We start from the raw sequence: 20,131 nt of genomic DNA on the forward strand, positions 1-20,131 counted from the left end.
CTGGGGAGGAGCAGGACTGGGGAGGAGGCAGGGGCAGGAGCTGGCCTCTGCATGTGCCATAGTCACCTTTGGGCAAACGAGAGTGAATCCCCTGCTGTCGTTTTAACCCTGAGACGGGAGCTGCAAGGGCCGTTCTCAGTAAGCGGAGAGGGTGTTTAAACCTCTGCCCTGGCCTGGGTATCCTCTCGTCAGTACCCCACGCCACGCTTGCACGCCTTCCGGAACAGGCTCATCGCTGCAGGGAAGCTTCCATCTGATCAATATGTGTCTGCCGGCCAGCCCCAACGTCTCCCCTTGGCGCCACCGGGCGAGGCGAAGCCCTCTGCCCGTGGCTGCAGCCCCAGCCCCGCACTGGCCCGCAGCTCTGGTGCCCGCTTCCCCTCCGGGTGGGACACACCCTCCGGATCTGCCCTCAGGAGCGACCCTCAGGCTGTGGAGGCAAACAGGCCCATCCCTGGGCCACCAGGTCGTGGGGAGCCTGGTGCAGCGGAGAAGCAGAGGCAGCTGTGGTTGGGATAAAGGTGACTTTGCCATTGTGATGAGGGAAAGCCTGTCCATGGAACCCCAAGTACCAAGATGAGTGTCCAGTGTCCACTGCCCGCTCTCCCCTGACACCTCCTGGGCTCTCAAGGTCATTGCTGCCAGAGAAAAGCAAAAGCTGCTTTTCCAAGCTCCCCACCCCCACGCCCACGTCATCTCTTCCCACCACGTCCATCACCATCACATCTTCCTCTCTTTTCTAGCCAAGTCCTCTGAGCTCTGCAGGGGGTGGCTCCCGGCAAGGCTAATCTGTTTAGAACCAAATCCACATGCCAAGTCCAGATGTGGTTCTCAGCTGGGCTGCCTTGCCCACAGCCCTCTGGGCTTTTACCCCCTGGGCAGCCGAGCCTGTCCCGGAGGTGGCAGCGCCCTGACATCAGCAGCCGCAGGCGGCCGGGCCTGTCCGGAACCGGCGGCTTCAGGTGTGGTGAGCGGTCTGGGGGGCAAGGCCACAGGCGCCCTGAAAGGGTTCCTGCAGAGCCTGCCAGCAGGGACCGTCTGTGCCCCCAACATATCAACAGAGGAAGGCAGGGCCTAGGGGGGCTCCTGCCTCTGCATCCAGCTGCCCAGCTCACATCCCAGCAGGCGCTGCCCTGCCTCCTCTCACCTGAAGGTTGTTGTTTTTAAATATATTTTTATTATTTCAGAGAGGGAGGGAGAGAAAGAGAGAGATAGAAACATCAATGATGAGAGAGAATCATGGATCGGCTGCCTCCTGCATGCCCCCCACTGGGGATGGAGCCCGCAACCGGGCATGTGCCTTGACCTGGAATCGAGCCATGACCTCCTGGTTCATAGGTCAGTGCTCAACCCCTGAGCCACGCTGGCTGGGCCACCTGAAGACTTTTAGTCACTCCCCCTCCCCCCCAGATGGGAGGAAAACGATGCCCTAAAGAGGGACCCGGTTCAGACCAACCCTGTCAGACCTGGGAATGGGACCGGGAACGGGAGCTCACAGACGGGGGTCTCCCCGCCCATGGCCATCAGGTCAGCCTGGCGAAGGCCCCTGCCTGGGGCAGCAATGCGTCTGTCCAGGCTCTCAGTGGCCAGCTGTGTGAGCTTGGGAGGACCACTCTCTCTCTCTCTCTCTCTCTCTGCACCTCACCTTTAAAAGCAGCCCTTGCAGGCGGCGTGGGGGGCTCTTCTAGTTAAACTCAGGCCCTGCTGCGGGGGGGTGGGGGGGGGGCAGGTGCCAGGGCTGGTGTGCCCTGAGCATGTGCTAGGCCCAGACGAGTGTGGGCTGTGGAAGAAGAGCTGCTCTGGAGCCTGATAGGAGAGCCTGTCTTTGTCCTTGACTCATCACGCGGCTGTGAGCAGGTCACTTCCTGTTCTAGCCCTGTGTTCCCTTCAGGAAGATCAGGAGGCGGGGCCAGGTGGTCCCTGGGGCTCCTCTGACTCTGAGGTTAGAAGATCTCCTTTCCCACCCCCACGTCGGCCTCACGCCCTGAGAGCCCAGGGTCCCTGAGAGCCCAGGAGTGCAGACTCCAGGTCCATGCAGCTGGCAGTGCTTGCGAGGCCCTGCTGAGCCTGCAGGGGGCGCCAGGGGACATGAAGGAGCAGTGGAATTGGGAGGCGCTTGTCCAGGCACCCCCACCTCAGCTGGGGGACACAGACAGCCGGTGACCAGTAAATGCTGAGCCTTAGAGTGGAGCTAGCCCTTCCCCCACCAGGCAGCTGGTTCTGCAGCCAGAACTCCTCCTCCAGGCCCCAAGCAGGCTGGACCCAAGAACGTGGATTTAGAGGCGATGCCTGAGCCGAAGCCAGCCCTCCCGGAAGCCAGCCCAGTGCCAAAGTGTCCTCCCAAGTGTCCTGGGGGCAAAGCCCCAGGATGAGAAAGTTGCTGCCTCTACCCCAGAAGCACCGGCAAGAAGCCCAGTGCTTCTGCGGCTCAGGCCTCGTCCCCGGCCTGTTTCCCTGTCTGCTCAGCAGAAAAGCACCCTGTCTGACAGCCCATTTTTGGCGGCTCCAGAGGGCAGACACCTTTTATTTATTTTTAATTTTTTTTAAATATATATTTTATTGAGGGAGAGGGAGAGAGAAATAGAAACATCAATGATGAGAATCATTGATCAGCTGCCTTCTGCACGCCCCACAGTGAGGATTGAGCCCGCAACCCGGGCATGTGCTCTGACTGGAATCAAACCGTGACCCCCTGGGTTCATAGGTCAACGCTCAACCGCTGAGCCATGGCGGCTGGGCCAGACGCCTTTTCACACCAAGGTAACCGTGGCTCCGTCAGAGACCGGCCACCGCTGTTGAACCTGCCACTTCCTTCCTGGCCTCTCTGTCGGCCGGAGCAGTAACCCTCGCAGCATCAGGACTCTCCGTGTCAGGTCCTCCTGGAATGTTCTAGAATGCACCCGCCGCTAGCCACTGGCCAAGGCCTCTCAGAGGTGACAGTGAACAGGAGAAATGCAGGAACCGACCCCGTCAGCACTACCTTACCCTGCAGAGTTGCGATTTTTCTCATCTGACAAGTGCGTGTGTGAGAGAGAGAGAGAGAGAGAGAGAGAGAAAGTGCAAAGAGCTATAAGAACAGGGACCAAGAGAGAAAAAGACTGAGTGTGTCTGCAATAGTGGCGCCAGGGTTGACTCTGGCCCTGAGCTGGGGGCTGGCCCAGCAGCACATCAGCAGGGTAGGGCGGCGGCTGGGACATAACCCCCCCCCCTTCCCCGCCACCAACCGCCACGCTTGCTTGTGGAGCTGCACGGGGCAGACTCTGACCAGCTGTCATCTACCTTCCCTGAGTCCAGAGCAAGCAAAAGAGGCTCTGCAAGGGGGGGCAGGAAGGGTGACCCCTCTGCTCAGAGAAAGAACAGACACATCAGTGCACCAGGCAGTCGTGGGGGGGCGTGAAAGATGGTCGTCGTCCCAGGAATAACCGAGAGCCCACCGAGAAGTGGTGGCACAGGGGAGGCAAGGGGGCAGGAGCGAAGCCCCTGTCAGGTCAGCAGGAGGAGCCCCGAGCTGCGTCCCGGGTGGGATGGGGCAATGGCAGCAGCTGACCAGGAAAGCCGCCCAAGGGTCAGTGTCGGGATCCTGGCAACGCCTCCACATACCCGGCTCCGCCCTCCCAGAAAAAAGCCACACTCACGGGAAGTTCAGGGAAGACAATCTGTTTATTGTCGAAATCGATCCACCCAAGAGGACGAGCTGCGGGACTCAGGCTGCTCCAAAAAGCAGACGTGCCGCACAGCCGGGCCACAGGGCTGCTCGCCACCACCTCACCCACCGTGTGGCCCGTGGAACCTTGAAGTAGGTCAATAGTTGAGTTTTCCCCTCCAAGTGCGCAAAGAGCAGGAAACACATTCCATCACTTGCCTTTCGTGAATTAACTCAAAACACTGAGAAATGATTGCTTCCCTCCCCAGCGTTGCTTTTGGGGTGGACGTAGTGAGAGATGTGATCTGTGTATTTGTCTATATAATATGCCTACACCTATAGAGACTGTAAATGCATCAGCAGGCTTTAATAAAGAAGACGTCCGTGAGAGGCGCAGCGGGGGACGCGGCTGTCTGTCCTTAGAACAGAAGCAGGAAGGAGAATTTTTTGATTCATCACCCGTTCCAACTGCCCCGGCCACTCCTATGACCAGGCTGTCCTGTGGACCTGGCCGGCATTTGCGATTGTCCACCTGCTTGCCCTGGCCTCGGAAGCACTGCGGCCCAGCCCACCCCTGGTGACCATGGAGAGCGGGTGGGATCAGTCCACACCGAGGGCAGCGGATACATCCAAAGCCAGTTCCCAGGCCCCGAGAGGCGTGTCAGTCCTGAATGATTGTGCTTTGTTCTTTAAGCTAAGTCCCGGTCGGCCGGCCCTTCTCTCCTTATGACGGCCCTTCATTAGGGAGAAGAGACAGATGGGGGTTCAGAGAGCAGGAAAGGGGGCAGTGGAGAAACCAGCAGACTAACCCCAGCAGTGCAAAGGGAGGGGACATGCAGCCACAGGGGGCCTGGGGCCCACAGAGCAGAGGAAGAAACATCTCGATGGTCTGAAGGACAGCAAGGGGGAGAGCAGGTGGCGGCGGGAACCTCCGGTTCCCACCTCCACTCACAGGAGCTGGCTTGTCCCCAACCTCAGTGCCCGGAGGCGGCTCTGGGAGACTCGTGGAGGGGGTCCTAAGGGGCTGGAGGATAAAGTGCCTATCAGGGTGGGCGCCTGGGGCAAAGGTGGTTCTGTCCCATCCCCCTCTGCTCGGCCCTGAGGCCATGGCGAAGACTTGCCCTCCCTGGGCCCCCAGACATCGTGGTCTACATTATGGGGAGTTAGGATTCCTTAGAATAAACCCAGGGAATCTAACAATCGTTCTCCGGAATGTGATGAGTCCTGGAAAAGGGGAAGTCCCGGCCCAGCATAGATCCTCACTCATCCAGGAGAGGGGCCTTGAGAGGTGGCCCAAAAGCGACGTCTGCGGACTGAAGAAGCATCCCACCACCCCTGGTCCCAGCGGCACCAGGCGCCCACCCACCTCTCCCCTCTCGGCCGGTTGGCTTGAAAGATGGGCCATGCCGCCTGCCCTGGGCCTTCTGGTGGCTTAGCCCACCCCGTTGGCAGTGTGTTGATTGGCAGTTAGGTACTGAGCAGAAGAGTTAGAATTTCCTGGTAGGCTGGACCCACCCCACCCAGGACGCACCGGGCTGGTGGCCCACACCCCCTGTGCCCAGCCCCCAGCCCCCTTCCCTGGACTCTCTTCCTTCTTCCCTAACTCCAGCCCTGGCAGCAGCGGCTGCACAAATGGAATTAGATACACAACAATTAATCTTGCCCCCCCCCTCCCCCCCCCCCCCCCCGCCCCCGCTGGCCTGGCAGCTCCCAGCTCCGTATGGCTTTGTGTACAACACCAGCACCTACACAGGCCTGGCACACGGCAGATACTCAGTAAACGGATGTTAAATGGAAGTGAATTAAACTGAGCCTCCCAGATGCTCACTCCCCTGATTGGCCATCTGACGGGCAGAGGCAGAGAGTGGTCCCTGAGACTGTCACTGTCCTGTCCCCACCCCTCCCCAGGCTCCTTCCCGCCCTGAGCTCTGCCTCCCTGAGTCTGCGCAGGACCTGGGCTCCCGGGACCCCAGGAGGAGGCCCACCTGGGGCAGGGGAGGGGCATGCCAGCGGCTCTGTCCTCATTCCCACACCCCACCCCTGCCGAGGGCGTCCCTCCATCCCTGCCGCGGGCATCACCCCATCCCTGCCGTGGGCATCCCCCCACCCCTGCCGCAGGCATTACCCCACCCCTGCCGCGGGCATCCCCTCTCGGGGGAGGAGAAGGGCACCCCCTCCCCTCCTCTCCTGCCAGGACAACTATGGCTGTTCATTCAAACTGGAGGCTGGCCGCCAGAGGAGGTGACAGGGCCCTCACTCCGCCTGCCTGAGCCTCGGTTTCCCGGTGTGCAGTAGGAGTGATGTGGCTCGTTGGCCTCTGAGCGTCTCCCAAGGCCTCTCACCTCGTCTCCCTCTCCTGAGATTCCCCTCAATGTGAGTAACGTGGAGGGAGATTGGCTCCCACAAACGCCCCTTCTTCCCCAGGAGCCACTGAGGGAGGTGCAGCCCAGCTCTAGACCGGACATGGCCATGGCCATGGGCTCCCCTCACGCCTCCCTCAGGCCTTCCCTTCGCTCCAGTGGAGCCCGAGGAAAACTGCTGGGGGCCCGGCATGGGCTGTGAGGCCAGTCCCTCACCCTGCGCCCTGGGCCCAGCTCACTGGCGCCCCCTCCCCGGTCCCTCCGCTCATTGACATGTGCCTCCTGCTGGTGGCACTCTGGTGGCAGGAAATGACCACCACCTGGAGCACACGCCCGCCCGTGACCGTGACTGACTGTGACCAGCTCCTGGCCCTTCCATACTGTTCTCACCAAAACCCCCAGCATCACAGCCAACAGAAACCACCGGTTTCAGAGTTCATCCACGGAGGAGAGGGCGGAGCTGGGCGCCCGGACCGGCGTCTCCACTCGCCTCCATCTCGGCTTCCCTTCGATGCCCTTGCTCGTGCCCACCGGGTCTCCAGAAGCCATCAGCACCCAGCCTGCAGGGCTGGCGCAGGAGCACGCAGCCCAGGGAAGCCCCGCCACCCACAGGTGCCTCTGAAGCTGCCCCCAGATGAGTCCCGTGAGAGCAGGCAGACCGCTGGGCCCCCCGCCCCCGGGGGCGCTCACACGGCCTCCCCTCCTCTCAGGGGCAGCGGGGCCCCTTCTCCCTCCTCCAGGGCCCTCATACCCCGTACTCCACGGCGGGTTTCTCCCGTGAGAGAGGTGGGTGACTGGTGCAGTGGGGGGACAGAGTGACGGGTTGGGGGGCGCAGGCCGGCCCTGGGACCTGGTCCAAGAGAAGCACACACCGAGGCGGGGGCACACTGTACAGGAGAGCGGGGGCGGGGATGGGGCGCGGGGGCGCCGGCCGCCGCTACTTGGCACCGTCCTCAGCGTGGCCCTCGCCGTCCGTCTTGCCCTCTTCCTCCGTCTTCAGGTCATCGGTGCTCAGCTTCTGCTCCTTTTTCCTCCTCACACACTTCACCACCATCAGCACCAAGATGACCACTGCCAGGAAGCCTCCGACCGAGGCGCCCACAACCACGGCCACCGTGGAGTCCCGCTCGGGGGGCTCTGGGGAGAACAGGAGACAGACGCTGAGGGCCAGGCTGCAAGGGAGCCGCCCTCTGTGCCCTGCTCCCAGGGTGCAGCCGTCCCAACTCTCCTGTCCTCGTGGGGAGAACTGGAGTCAGAGCCAAATCCGCCCAGGCCATTGGCCTCTGAGCCCCGCCCCGGATCCCAGGGCCCCTGACAGCCCAGGGCCGCAGGAGGAGGTGGGAGGGGAGGGCATGGACTTGGCGGGCAAGGAGACCCCAGTGGGAGCCCTGGCTGTATCTGTGGAGAGCTGATCTCAGATGACTTCCTCTCCGCCTCTCTGCCTCCTCACTTATAAAACAGCAGCTCCTCCCTAAGGCCTCCTGAGGGTGAATGAGCGGCTGCAGCTAGAGTTCTGTCCTGGACCTGAGACACATCAAGTCCCAATCGATGGAAGCTGCTAGAAGGATTCTGAAGATCCTGATCCTGATTGACAGCATCATAAGGACTCTCGGAGTCACGCTCCCAGGTCCCTAAGGACTGGAGGGAAGAGAGCAGGTGCTGGGACCACCCTCAGCTGCGGCTCCCCAGCGCGCCCGCCGCAGGACAGACTCCCAGGGGCCTCCCCTGGGCAGCAGGTGAGAGTAACGGCCAGGACCAGCCAGGGGCCTGCAGCCCCGCGCCCTCGCCGCTCACTGCCCTCGACGCTCACCCTCCATGAGGACCCGCAGCTGGATCCTGCCGTGGCCGCGGTGGCGGTCGGGCGGGTTCAGGATGTAGCAGCTGTAGAGGCCCTCGTCCTCCGGCTGCACGTTCCTCAGCGTCACGGACACGTCGTACTTGCTGGGGTTCCCCGAGAACTCCACGCGGTCCCGGAACCGCTCCAGCTTCAGGTTGATGATCTTCATGCGGAACTGGAGGAACTGGGGGTGGCGAGGGGCAGGCTGAGGGGGTGGCAAGCCCTGGCGAGCGGGTGCCTCCCCCCAGCATTCTTACTTGGAGACAGGCCCTTACCTCCAGACCTCCACCCCTCCCCGGCCCCGGCAGGACAGCACACCTTCCACCTGAGCAGACGGCCCCAGGTGCGGTCCAGGCAGGGCAGGGGCTCCACACCCACCAGACTCACCATCTCCTCGGAGCAGTTGCCGCACTCCTGGTAGGTCCAGTTCAGGGAGAAGTGCTTGTGGTTCACGGTGTAGCAGGAGTTGAAGGTGCAGGCCAGGCGGGCGTCCGAGCCATTGAGCACGTTGAGGGTGGTGGGCACCGTGACTTCCATGCTGCGCCCTGGCGGCACTGCAGGCAGAGAACACGCTGGTGAGGCGCTGGCTGAGGGGCCAGGAGGGGCACCCCGCGGCACCTGGTGAGAGTGGGGCCGGGAGGGGACATGCCTCCTGCACCTGGTGGGAGTGGGGCCGGGAGGGGACATGCCCGCTGCACCTGGTGGGAGTGGGGCCGGGAGGGGACATGCCCCCGGCACCTGGTGGGAGTGGGGCCGGGAGGGGCACCCCGCTGCACCTGGTGGGAGTGGGGCCGGGAGGGGCACCCCGCTGCACCTGGTGGGAGTGGGGCAGGGAGGGGCACGCCTGCTGCACCTGGTGGGAGTGGGGCCGGGAGGGGCACGCCCGCTGAACCTGGTGGGAGTGGGGCCGGGAGGGGACATGCCTCCTGCACCTGGTGGGAGTGGGGCCGGGAGGGGACATGCCTCCTGCACCTGGTGGGAGTGGGGCCGGGAGGGGACATGCCCGCGGCACCTGGTGGGAGTGGGGTCGGGAGGGGACATGCCCGCTGCACCTGGTGGGAGTGGGGCCGGGAGGGGACATGCCTCCTGCACCTGGTGGGAGTGGGGCCGGGAGGGGACATGCCTCCTGCACCTGGTGGGAGTGGGGCCGGGAGGGGACATGCCCGCGGCACCTGGTGGGAGTGGGGCCGGGAGGGGACATGCCCGCGGCACCTGGTGGGAGTGGGGCCGGGAGGGGCACCCCGCTGCACCTGGTGGGGGTGGGGCCGGGAGGGGCACCCCGCTGCACCTGGTGGGAGTGGGGCCGGGAAGGGACATGCCTCCTGCACCTGGTGGGAGTGGGGCCGGGAGGGGACATGCCCGCTGCACCTGGTGGGAGTGGGGCCGGGAGGGGACATGCCCGCGGCACCTGGTGGGAGTGGGGCCGGGAGGGGCACCCCGCTGCACCTGGTGGGAGTGGGGCCCGGAGGGGCACCCCGCTGCACCTGGTGGGAGTGGGGCCCGGAGGGGACATGCCCGCGGCACCTGGTGGGAGTGGGGCCGGGAGGGGCATGCCTGCTGCACCTGGTGGGAGTGGGGCCGGGAGGGGACATGCCTCCTGCACCTGGTGGGAGTGGGGCCGGGAGGGGCGCCCCGCTGTACTTGGTGGGAGTGGGGCCGGGAGGGGACATGCCTCCTGCACCTGGTTGGAGTGGGGCCGGGAGGGGACATGCCCGCGGCACCTGGTGGGAGTGGGGCCGGGAGGGGACCTGCCCGCGGCACCTGGTGGGAGTGGGGCCGGGAGGGGACATGCCCGCGGCACCTGGTGGGAGTGGGGCCGGGAGGGGCACGCCCGCTGCACCTGGTGGGGGTGGGGCCGGGAGGGGCACCCCGCTGCACCTGGTGGGAGTGGGGCCGGGAAGGGACATGCCTCCTGCACCTGGTGGGAGTGGGGCCGGGAGGGGACATGCCCGCTGCACCTGGTGGGAGTGGGGCTGGAGGGGACATGCCCGCGGCACCTGGTGGGAGTGGGGCCGGGAGGGGACATGCCCGCGGCACCTGGTGGGAGTGGGGCCGGGAGGGGCACGCCGCTGCACCTGGTGGGAGTGGGGCCGGGAGGGGACATGCCCGCGGCACCTGGTGGGAGTGGGGCCGGGAGGGGACATGCCTCCTGCACCTGGTGGGAGTGGGGCCGGGAGGGGACATGCCTCCTGCACCTGGTGGGAGTGGGGCCGGGAGGGGACATGCCCGCGGCACCTGGTGGGAGTGGGGCCGGGAGGGGACATGCCCGCGGCACCTGGTGGGAGTGGGGCCGGGAGGGGCACCCCGCTGCACCTGGTGGGGGTGGGTCCGGGAGGGGCACCCCGCTGCACCTGGTGGGAGTGGGGCCGGGAAGGGACATGCCTCCTGCACCTGGTGGGAGTGGGGCCGGGAGGGGACATGCCCGCTGCACCTGGTGGGAGTGGGGCTGGAGGGGACATGCCCGCGGCACCTGGTGGGAGTGGGGCCGGGAGGGGCACCCCGCTGCACCTGGTGGGAGTGGGGCCCGGAGGGGCACCCCGCTGCACCTGGTGGGAGTGGGGCCCGGAGGGGACATGCCCGCGGCACCTGGTGGGAGTGGGGCCGGGAGGGGCATGCCTCCTGCACCTGGTGGGAGTGGGGCCGGGAGGGGCGCCCCGCTGTACTTGGTGGGAGTGGGGCCGGGAGGGGACATGCCTCCTGCACCTGGTTGGAGTGGGGCCGGGAGGGGACATGCCCGCGGCACCTGGTGGGAGTGGGGCCGGGAGGGGACCTGCCCGCGGCACCTGGTGGGAGTGGGGCCGGGAGGGGACATGCCCGCGGCACCTGGTGGGAGTGGGGCCGGGAGGGGCACGCCCGCTGCACCTGGTGGGGGTGGGGCCGGGAAGGGACATGCCTCCTGCACCTGGTGGGAGTGGGGCCGGGAGGGGACATGCCCGCTGCACCTGGTGGGAGTGGGGCTGGAGGGGACATGCCCGCGGCACCTGGTGGGAGTGGGGCCGGGAGGGGACATGCCCGCGGCACCTGGTGGGAGTGGGGCCGGGAGGGGCACGCCGCTGCACCTGGTGGGAGTGGGGCCGGGAGGGGACATGCCCGCGGCACCTGGTGGGAGTGGGGCCGGGAGGGGCACGCCCGCTGCACCTGGTGGGGGTGGGGCCGGGAGGGGCACCCCGCTGCACCTGGTGGGAGTGGGGCCGGGAAGGGACATGCCTCCTGCACCTGGTGGGAGTGGGGCCGGGAGGGGACATCCCCGCTGCACCTGGTGGGAGTGGGGCTGGAGGGGACATGCCCGCGGCACCTGGTGGGAGTGGGGCCGGGAGGGGCACCCCGCTGCACCTGGTGGGAGTGGGGCCCGGAGGGGCACCCCGCTGCACCTGGTGGGAGTGGGGCCGGGAGGGGCATGCCTCCTGCACCTGGTGGGAGTGGGACCGGGAGGGGACATGCCTCCTGCACCTGGTGGGAGTGGGGCCGGGAGGGGCGCCCCGCTGCACCTGGTGGGAGTGGGGCCCGGAGGGGACATGCCCGCGGCACCTGGTGGGAGTGGGGCCGGGAGGGGCACGCCGCTGCACCTGGTGGGAGTGGGGCCGGGAGGGGCACGCCCGCTGCACCTGGTGGGGGTGGGTCCGGGAGGGGCACCCCGCTGCACCTGGTGGGAGTGGGGCCGGGAAGGGACATGCCTCCTGCACCTGGTGGGAGTGGGGCCGGGAGGGGACATGCCCGCTGCACCTGGTGGGAGTGGGGCCGGGAGGGGCACCCCGCTGCACCTGGTGGGAGTGGGGCCCGGAGGGGCACCCCGCTGCACCTGGTGGGAGTGGGGCCGGGAGGGGCACCCCGCTGCACCTGGTGGGAGTGGGGCCGGGAGGGGACATGCCCGCTGCACCTGGTGGGAGTGGGGCCGGGAGGGGCACGCCCGCTGCACCTGGTGGGAGTGGCGCCGGGAGGGGCACGCCCGCGGCACCTGGTGGGAGTGGGGCCGGGAGGGGCACCCCGCTGCACCTGGTGGGAGTGGGGCCGGGAGGGGACATGCCCGCTGCACCTGGTCGGAGTGGGGCCGGGAGGGGCACGCCCGCGGCACCTGGTGGGAGTGGGGCCGGGAGGGCCACCCCGCTGCCCCTGTGGGAATGGGGCCGGGAGGGGACATGCCTCCTGCACCTGGTGGGGGTGGGGCCAGGAGGGGCACCCCGCTGCACCTGGTGGGAGTGGGGCCGGGAGGGGCACCCCGCTGCACCTGGTGGGAGTGGGGCCGGGAGGGGCACCCCGCTGCACCTGGTGGGAGTGGGGCCGGGAGGGGCACCCCGCTGCACCTGGTGGGAATGGGGCCGGGAGGGGACATGCCTCCTGCACCTGGTGGGGGTGGGGCCAGGAGGGGCACGCCCGTGGCACCTGTTGGCAGGGAGCAGAGCTATGCAGAGCCGTCCCTTTAGTCAGGGGTCAGGGGAGGGTGTGGAAGGCAAAACTCCAAAGGGGTAACCGATGTGGCCTGGGTGTAAAGTGGGGGCAGAACAAAGCTGGGGTAGAGAGACCAGATCCCCTGTCAAGTCAGGGACAGACAAGTGCCCACGCCTTTCCCAGGACGGGGCAGGCAGCCCTCCGCCCGCCACCTGCTCCAGCCCTCGGCCCTCCATGCTGCCTGCTCTGCTAGCTGCAGACCCTGGAGAAAAGTTTCCTTGTGCTGCCTCAGTCTCCCCTCTTCTCCTCCACTCCCAGCCACCTCCGCGGAGCCGGAGCCCTTGGGCTGAAGCCAAGTGTCCCCAGCAAGTCAGACAACACCTCCTTACATTTTGCACCCCAGGCACCTCACTTGCCTCACCCTAATCCTGGCCTTTTTTAAAGTATATATTTTTATTGATTTCAGAGAAGAAGGAAGGTGGGGAGAGAGAGAGAGAGAGAGAGAGAGAGAGAAACATCAATGATGAGAGAGCCTCCTGTTTGCTCCCTACCTGGGCATGTGCCCAGACCAGGAATCGAACCATGTCCTCCTGGTTCATAGGCCGACACTCAACCACCAAGCCATGCCAGTCAGGCCTTAATTCTAAGATTCTTTGCCAATATTGTCAAAACCTCATCCCCAAAGCTTGATGTATCCCTGGAGGACAAACAGTGCCCTTCAGCATCAGTCACTCTCACTCCTTTCCAACGTTGGTAAACCACCTACTGTGCGCTGAGTCCAGCCTGGGGAGACTGTGGACGAGGCCCGCCCAGTGGCCGCCGCGTGGAGCTAGTCCTCTCGGGAGGAAAGGAAATGGGACTGTGCCTTTAGCTGGTGAGACAGGCGACAGGTGTAAGAAATACAGAGAGGTAGGGGTTATGTCTGTGGTTGGGGAAGGCTGCCCGGAGGGGAGGGCGTGTGGGTACCCCTGGCTGAAGGGAGGGAGGGAGCCGCTTGACATGCTGAAGGGATCAGTCCTAAGGCAGGAAGGTCCCAGGAGCTGGAGTGAGCTTCCTGTGTCTGAGGCACCAGGAGCAGAGTGACCAAGGGGCAGATGGGGAGACTGAGGCCCCAGGGTCAGGCAGGGACCGAGGCACGGGGTCCATGGGCCAGACAGGACTTAGGGTGGAATTCCTGGGGGTGAGACAGTAAGCTACGGGACTGGGAGCGGGGCCCTGGGAGCAGGGGTCTCTGTAGGAGCTGCACTGACAGTGGAGACCTGACCAGATGTGAGTTCAAGCCCCGCCCTGCCTTCCTGCCCTCAGTCCGCTGCGAGGCCTGGGCAGGTCCCTCCCCTCCAAGCCTCATCCCCGCCCTGAGGAACGCAGCTCCTGTTGTTGGGAAAATTAAAGAAGATGAACTGTACAGAGCACAAAGCGCAGTCTGCCGGCAAAGGGAGCTCTCAGCCCTGCTTCCCTAGCCGGGAAGGGCTTTCGGACAGTCCCCTGCAGAGGGCGCCTTGGGCACGACCAAGCTGCTCTGTTGTGCAAAGCTGTGCCTTTCCCCCCCACCCCACCCCCACCCCCACCCCCACCCCCAGCAGCCGCTGCAGCCCTCGGCTCATCCCACCCTCAGCAATAGGACCCAAGGCGGACTAAAACCAGGCGGTGCTCCGAGCTGCTGGCCCAGGAGGTCAGAACGGAGCCCAGACGGAGGGGTCACGCAGACCACCAGCCAGGCAAGCCCGGTGAGGTGCACACTGACAGGCTGCCTAGGGAGCATGAGCTGGGGCGCCTGGGTGGACTCACCAAGAACAAAGCCCAGTCCCTCTCCCCACTTCATAGCCCGGAGGGAAGCGCTGGCTTGCTCCAGGCAGGGAGGAGGGCGCCGACCACGCCTCCCACCCCTGCAGAGGGGGGAGCGCAGAGGAGCCTGGCAGCCTCGTCCTGAGCTCACCTCCCTCCCAAAAGCTCCCTGCTTCGTTGGCACCGTCCCAGGCCCCCCACTCCCCACCCCCTTCCCCTGTCAAAGGAGCCCCCAAGTGACACCAGGAAGCAGGTGCTGCCAGTCTGGCTGGCCCACCCCTGGCCCCCATCCTGCCCCAGCCCACAACCTCAGCCCAGGAGAGCTGGAGCCCCCAGGCAGCACCTAGACACCCAAAGAGCAGGGACCTTGCCATGTAGGAGGGCAGAGCGTGAGGTGAGGGGCTGTCAGGAGGGGCAGACAGAGAGGCGCAATGCGGGTCCCTCCCCCAAACCCTGACAGCGGGTCCTGCGGAAAACACTGGTTAGAGAGGACAACCACCAAGTCCCAACTCAGAGGAGGCCAGAGGGACCTCAGGAATGGCCAACGGGGAAAGGGAGGCCCTGCGAGAGACACGGAGGATGGGGCGAGCTGGGGCCAGAGCCACCGTTCCGACTCCTAGTCCAGGACCCGCCAGCGAGGCCTCACGGGGAGGGGCCGCAGGCCCGAGACCAGGCCAGGCCAGGCCCTCGTGACACGCAGGAGCCGCCCCAACGCGGTGGGAGCCGTAGGAGAACCCTGGGCTGATGAAGCCGGTGTGTCAGGGAGAGCGAGTCTCCAGCCACGCGAGGAGGCAGTGACCTGCCACTGTGTCCCAGGCCCTGCCCAACCCCTCTAATCCTCACAACACTGACCCCTCCGTCTTCCAGAGGAGAAAGCTAAGCACAGGGCAGGCCCATGAACAGCCGAGGTAGTAAGTGGCAAAGTTCGATTTGAACCCTGGCCGCAGGCCCCCCACCGAGGGCCGAGGGGCTGAGGCTGGTGGGGTGACTGTTTCTGCAGGGGTCCCAGGGACCTGACCTCCCACTGTCTACACAGCAGGCGGGCCCCTCGGGCGGGTCTATTTCAGGGACCTCCCTCCAGGGCCACCCGCAGTCTTGCCGGTGGTCTGTTTGAGACCAGGTCCACGGCCTGGGTGTCCTGAGTTCCAAGTCTCGGAAAGGAAATGATGCTCACAGGGTGCAGTGAGCATGTAGCTTCTGACCTTAGTTCCAACATCCCGGCGCTGGGCTCCCCATTTCCTCCAAGGCACATTGCCCCCCACCCCCGCCCCTGTCCCGCACTGTCCTCACCGGCCCGTCCAGAGAGCACACAAAACACACAACTGTGCTCGTCTCCGGCCAAACAGCCACCCGCAGAGGCTAGGAGCTACTTCTCTCCATGCCTGTTTCCCACCCGCAGCCAACGATGAGCGAGGCTTATTTTCTTTTTGGTTAAAAAGAGAGGCCCGGCTGCGTGCTCGTGGTTGAGCATCAACCTATGAATCAGGAGGTTCCCGGTCAGGGCACAGGCCCGGGTTGTGGGCTCGATCAGTAGTGTGGGGCGTGCAGGGGGTAGCCAATCAATGGTTTTCTCTCATCATTGATGTTTCTATCTCTCCCTCTCCCGTTCTCTCAGAAATCAATAAACATCTATCTATCTATATAAAAACCTAAATGACCTTTATGACCAGATGATGGGTCAACAGGTAGCTATGACACACACTGACCACCAGGGGGCAGACACTGAACACAGAGCTACCCCCGGTGGTCAGTGCGCTCCCATAGCGGGTGTGCCGATCAGCCAGAAGCCAGGCTCACAGCTGGTGAGCACAGCTGTGGCGGCCTGAGACTCTCCTGCCTCCATGGCAGCGCTATGAGCAGCCAGCGGTGGCAGCAGCGGCAGGCACAGCGGGGCTGGACCACGATGAGCTGGAGCAGCGTGGCACCCGGTCCCAGCTCGGGCTCCTCCCTGGACGCCTGCCGCTTCATACACTGCTACATCCCTCGGGGGATGTCGGACTGCCGGTTTCGGCCTGATACCCAGGGATTGGGCCGAAACTGGCAGTCCGACATCCCCTGAGGGGTACCGGATTGTGAGAGGGCGCAGGACAGGCTGAGGGACCCCACCAGTGCACAAATCCGTGCACCGGGCCTCTAGTATATTTAAGGAAGAGAGGGAGAGAGAGAGAGAGAGAGAGAGAGAGAGAGAGAGAGAGAGAGAGAGGAAAGGAGGAGGGAGGGAGGGAGGGAGGGAGGGAGGGAGGGAGGGAAGGAGGGAGGAAGGAAGGGACCGGGCTCTGACTTCCCTGGAAACACCGCCCTCCTTCACGCTTCCCTTTCACACCTTCCCCCGTGACTTTGCTTCAAGCTGGGAAGCGAGCTCACCTCCCGCACCTGGGGCCTCCCACGTACCCGTACCCGGCAGATGCCAGCTGATAAGGCATCGCCTCAGTGACGGCCCACCACTGCCTGTGCCCACACTCAGCCCCGCCCGCCGCCTCCACAGGACGGAGTCCGCATGGCACAGGGGCCAGAGCGGGCTCCAGTGCCCCGAGCTGGCCTTGGGCAGTGTGGCTAACCTCCCAGTGCCTCGTGTCGCCTGTAAATGGGGACGATAGTAGAACACCACCCTTTCGCTGCTGGGAGGTTAGCTCACTCGCAGTGTGAAGCTCACTGCAGCGCCTGCACAGTCAGTTCGCCACACATCAGCTGCTATTCTTTTTTTTTTCCTTTATTATTATTCTTAATCCTCACTTAAGGATAGTTTTTCTATTGATTTTTAGAGAGAAACATCAGTGTGAGAGAAACACATCTATTGGTTGCCTCCTGCATGAGCCCCAACCAAGCCCAAGCCAGGGAGGAGCCTGCCACCAAAGTACGGGCCCTTGACTGGAATCGAACCAGGGACTCTTGGTCCACAGGCCGAGGCTCCATCCCCTGAGCCAAACTGGCCACGGGTTAGCTGCTATTCTTATCATTATTATTGCTGTTGTCACAGCATTTCAATGCTGGGTTGCAATTATTTGTCCTGTGCCTAAGTCCCTCCAGAGGCTCCAAGGAACTGATGTTTTTTTTAAAAAATATGTTTTTAGTGATTTCAGAGAGGAAGGGAGAGGGAGAGGGAGAGGGAGAGGGAGAATCATAGATCAGCTGCCTCCGGCACGCCCCCTACTGGGGATCGGGCATGTGCCCTGACCAGGAATTGAACCGTGACCTCTAGGTTCATAGGTGGACACTCAGCCACTGAGCCAGCCAGCCGGGCCGATTCCTATTCGCCTCAGCATCCCTGGCCCCAGACACCATGCGGCACCCAGTGGGCACTCACGGCGTCTGCAGGAGGAAGGAAGGCACTGTCCCTGCCCACCATGTCGGGGTCCCCGCCCGCCGTGTCGGGGTCCCCGCCCCAGCAGCAGACACCTGCAGTGGCTTGAGCGGGACCAGACTCCACTGTGGGCCTCACCTAGCACCACCCAGATTTGGCGAGCTCGCCAGTGACCGCAGAGCCACGTCAGGGGGCAACTCCAGGGAAGCCCAGCCACGTGGATCATTTCTAGCGGAAAACTGGTCTCACGTGCTTCTGTCGTGTGTGCAGTGGGCTGCCGGGCACGTCCGCTTTGCCAGCTCTGTCCTCCCCACACGCAGCCCCTGGCCGTCTCCTCTCTCGTCACTCACAGCTTCCCTCCAGCTGAGGACGATGCTGCCACGGCCTCCCGAGCCCGCTGTCCACCTCGGCCGGCAGCCGGGGAGCCGGCGGCCTCCTCACAGCGCCTCGGCCATGGCAGCATCTCCTCCCTCCTCCTCTTCCACCAGGTTTGCAGCGGCTTCGGCTTCCTCCCACCTCCTGCCACAGCCAGGCCTGACCTCTGCACCCCAGAATCCATCTTCCCCTGAGCCACCCTCGTCCTGGCCATGAGCCGCTCCTTCCCTCACGTAGACAGGCTCTCCAGCGGCCTCCCCAGGGAGCCCTCACTCCCGGTGGAGGTCACCTTCCTCCGCCCCAGCTCCACACCCAACGCTGGCCCTGCTGTTGAGATGCTTTGACCATTAGGCTAATGTAGCAGTAACACTTCTTGAACACCGGGGGCAGCAGAGGTCAATAGTTCAGGTGTTCAAGTCTCAGCTGACCTTACCCTCGTCCTGTGACCTCAGTGGGCACGTGGCTTAACTTCTCTGTACCTGTTCCCTCACTGCGACACGAGGGTGACAACAGCATCCACTCCTCCGATCACCGGCCACCATGGTGGACAGCGCCCGGGCACAGGAAATGTTCCATAAAGGTCACCTGGTACTGAGCACCTGCTCGCTTATCGTCTCACAGAAACCCAGGTGGCAGGTACTCCCCAGGCTCCCAGGAAGGAACTGAGCTCAGAGCGATCCAGTGCCCTGTCTACGGATATGAAGTAAATGACCACGGTGGCCTGGAGCCCAGATCGGCTTCTGCAGTTCATCTCTGGCAGCACCACACACTCTGCTCTGCTGTTGAGATGTCTAGTAACTCGGCAGAGCGGACGGTCTCATGCGCGGGCTCCCGGGCGAGCCTCTGTCCAGCACTCCTGCCAGACAGGGGCCCGGCGGCGAGAGGCACTGCGTGGGTGCTCCTGCGACAGCCGGGGCGCACTCAGCTGCTGCACCAGCAACGACGACAGTTCGGAGCGAGAATGAAACTCCCGTAAAGCAATCTAGCACATAGCTCTCCAGCCCACCTCCCACCAGAAGGTCCCTGAGTGGTCTGATCGGAAATTAGCACTTGGATCCCTGAACAGGGCCGTCCGTATGCCCGGGCTGGACCGTTCTTAAAGGGCCACAAATTCACTGGCCCGTGGCTTCCTTCTTTTTTTATTTTTTTATTTTTTCCTCCTGATTCCTTCCCCTGACCCCTCCTCTGCTCCCTCTGGCCCAGTGCGGAGCAGCAAGCCTCCCCCCACCCAGAGACCGTTCCTCAGCCAGCCCCCCCCCCCACCCCACCCACTGCCACACACACACATTTCAAAACGTCAGTGGTTTGGGTTCCAGGAAGCCAGACAGATTCAACTTGCTGCCCCCCCCCCCCCCCACTGCCCTCCATCTCTTCTAATGTCATCATCCACCAGATTCCAAGGGCCAGGGGCCCCAGGAGAACCCCTGAAGGGAGCATTAAGTCTCAGCACCCCACCTGTGCAGCAGCTTCCAACACCCACAGACTCTGCACATGGAGCTCACACACACACACACACACACACACACACACACACACACACGTCCACTGCAAAGCTATCCAAACACAAACTGCCTCCCCAGACGCCTGTCATCCCTGAGCAACACTCAGCACTTCTGAGCCAGCAGGGCGCAGTCCCCAGCAGCCTCTCAGGCCCCACACCCCACGCCCAGGACTCGGAGGGAAGGCAGGTCTGCGGGCCTCCTCCGGCTGCACTGGGGACCCTCCAAGCATGCGATGCGCGGTGTGCAATCTGACTTACCCAGAGACAAAAAGAGACCCAGCCCCGTGAGGCCGAAGGCAGGGCGAGGGAGCCAGGCATGTCTGTGCATTTCCAGAGCCTGGGAGCACTGGGATGAGGGCGAGGGCAGCTGAGGGCTACGCGGGAGGAATTGTTAGGGGCCAAAAAAATAAATAGGATACACGGGAGTACTGCAATGACACACACGGCATTAAGGAAGCTTTATTTCCATCTCTCTAATATGGCCGGCCTGTATGTTGCTGCTAAAAAGAACGAGGGAGTGTGTGAGGGAGAGAGAGAAAAGGGGGATGGAGTAAATCTTGTGGTTGTTGGATTTCAAACGGCAGGTGGGAGGGCGTAAAAAAGTCTTTCTGAAAAGAAGCAAGTTCCCCGGAAATGTTTACCCTCAAAAACAAGAACTAAAGCAGACCCTGCCTTTCTTCTTGGTTGGGTTTTGAAAGCTGTTAGAGGAACCCCTTTATTTCAAAGCTGCTGTAAGGGTGAGGGGACACCCCCAAAAAGGAGACACTTGTTCATGTTATTTGGAAAGCATTCGGGGAAGTGAGTCAGGAGACTTTGGGGAAGTAGGGACTTCCTCATTATTCTGGCTTTTTCACTGAAATCAGAGTATGTCAAAGCGAGCTGGTGCGAACGCACCTAAGCGGTCTTACAGGAGATGTAAGGCACATCCACAGCCCTGCGGGGA

General features: G+C 63.8%; 1 protein-coding gene across 1 annotated transcript; it reads right to left on the minus strand.

Moving 5' to 3' along the window:
• Positions 1-5,333: 5,333 nt before the first annotated feature.
• SCN2B (sodium voltage-gated channel beta subunit 2) lies at positions 5,334-19,723 on the minus strand. The gene is made up of 4 exons (XM_070426156.1): positions 19,447-19,723; positions 8,228-8,394; positions 7,814-8,024; positions 5,334-7,140 (listed from the first exon to the last, which is right to left on the minus strand). The coding sequence occupies exons 1-4, from the start codon at positions 19,514-19,516 to the stop codon at positions 6,941-6,943; spliced, it is 648 nt and encodes a 215-aa protein (XP_070282257.1). The 5' UTR covers positions 19,517-19,723; the 3' UTR covers positions 5,334-6,940.
• Between the last annotated feature and the right edge of the window lie 408 nt (positions 19,724-20,131).

This window comes from Myotis yumanensis, unplaced genomic scaffold, assembly GCF_028538775.1.
Source record: "Myotis yumanensis isolate MYYU_CA2020_CCGP unplaced genomic scaffold, mMyoYum1.0.hap1 SCAF_10, whole genome shotgun sequence".
Lineage (NCBI taxonomy): Eukaryota > Metazoa > Chordata > Mammalia > Chiroptera > Vespertilionidae > Myotis > Myotis yumanensis.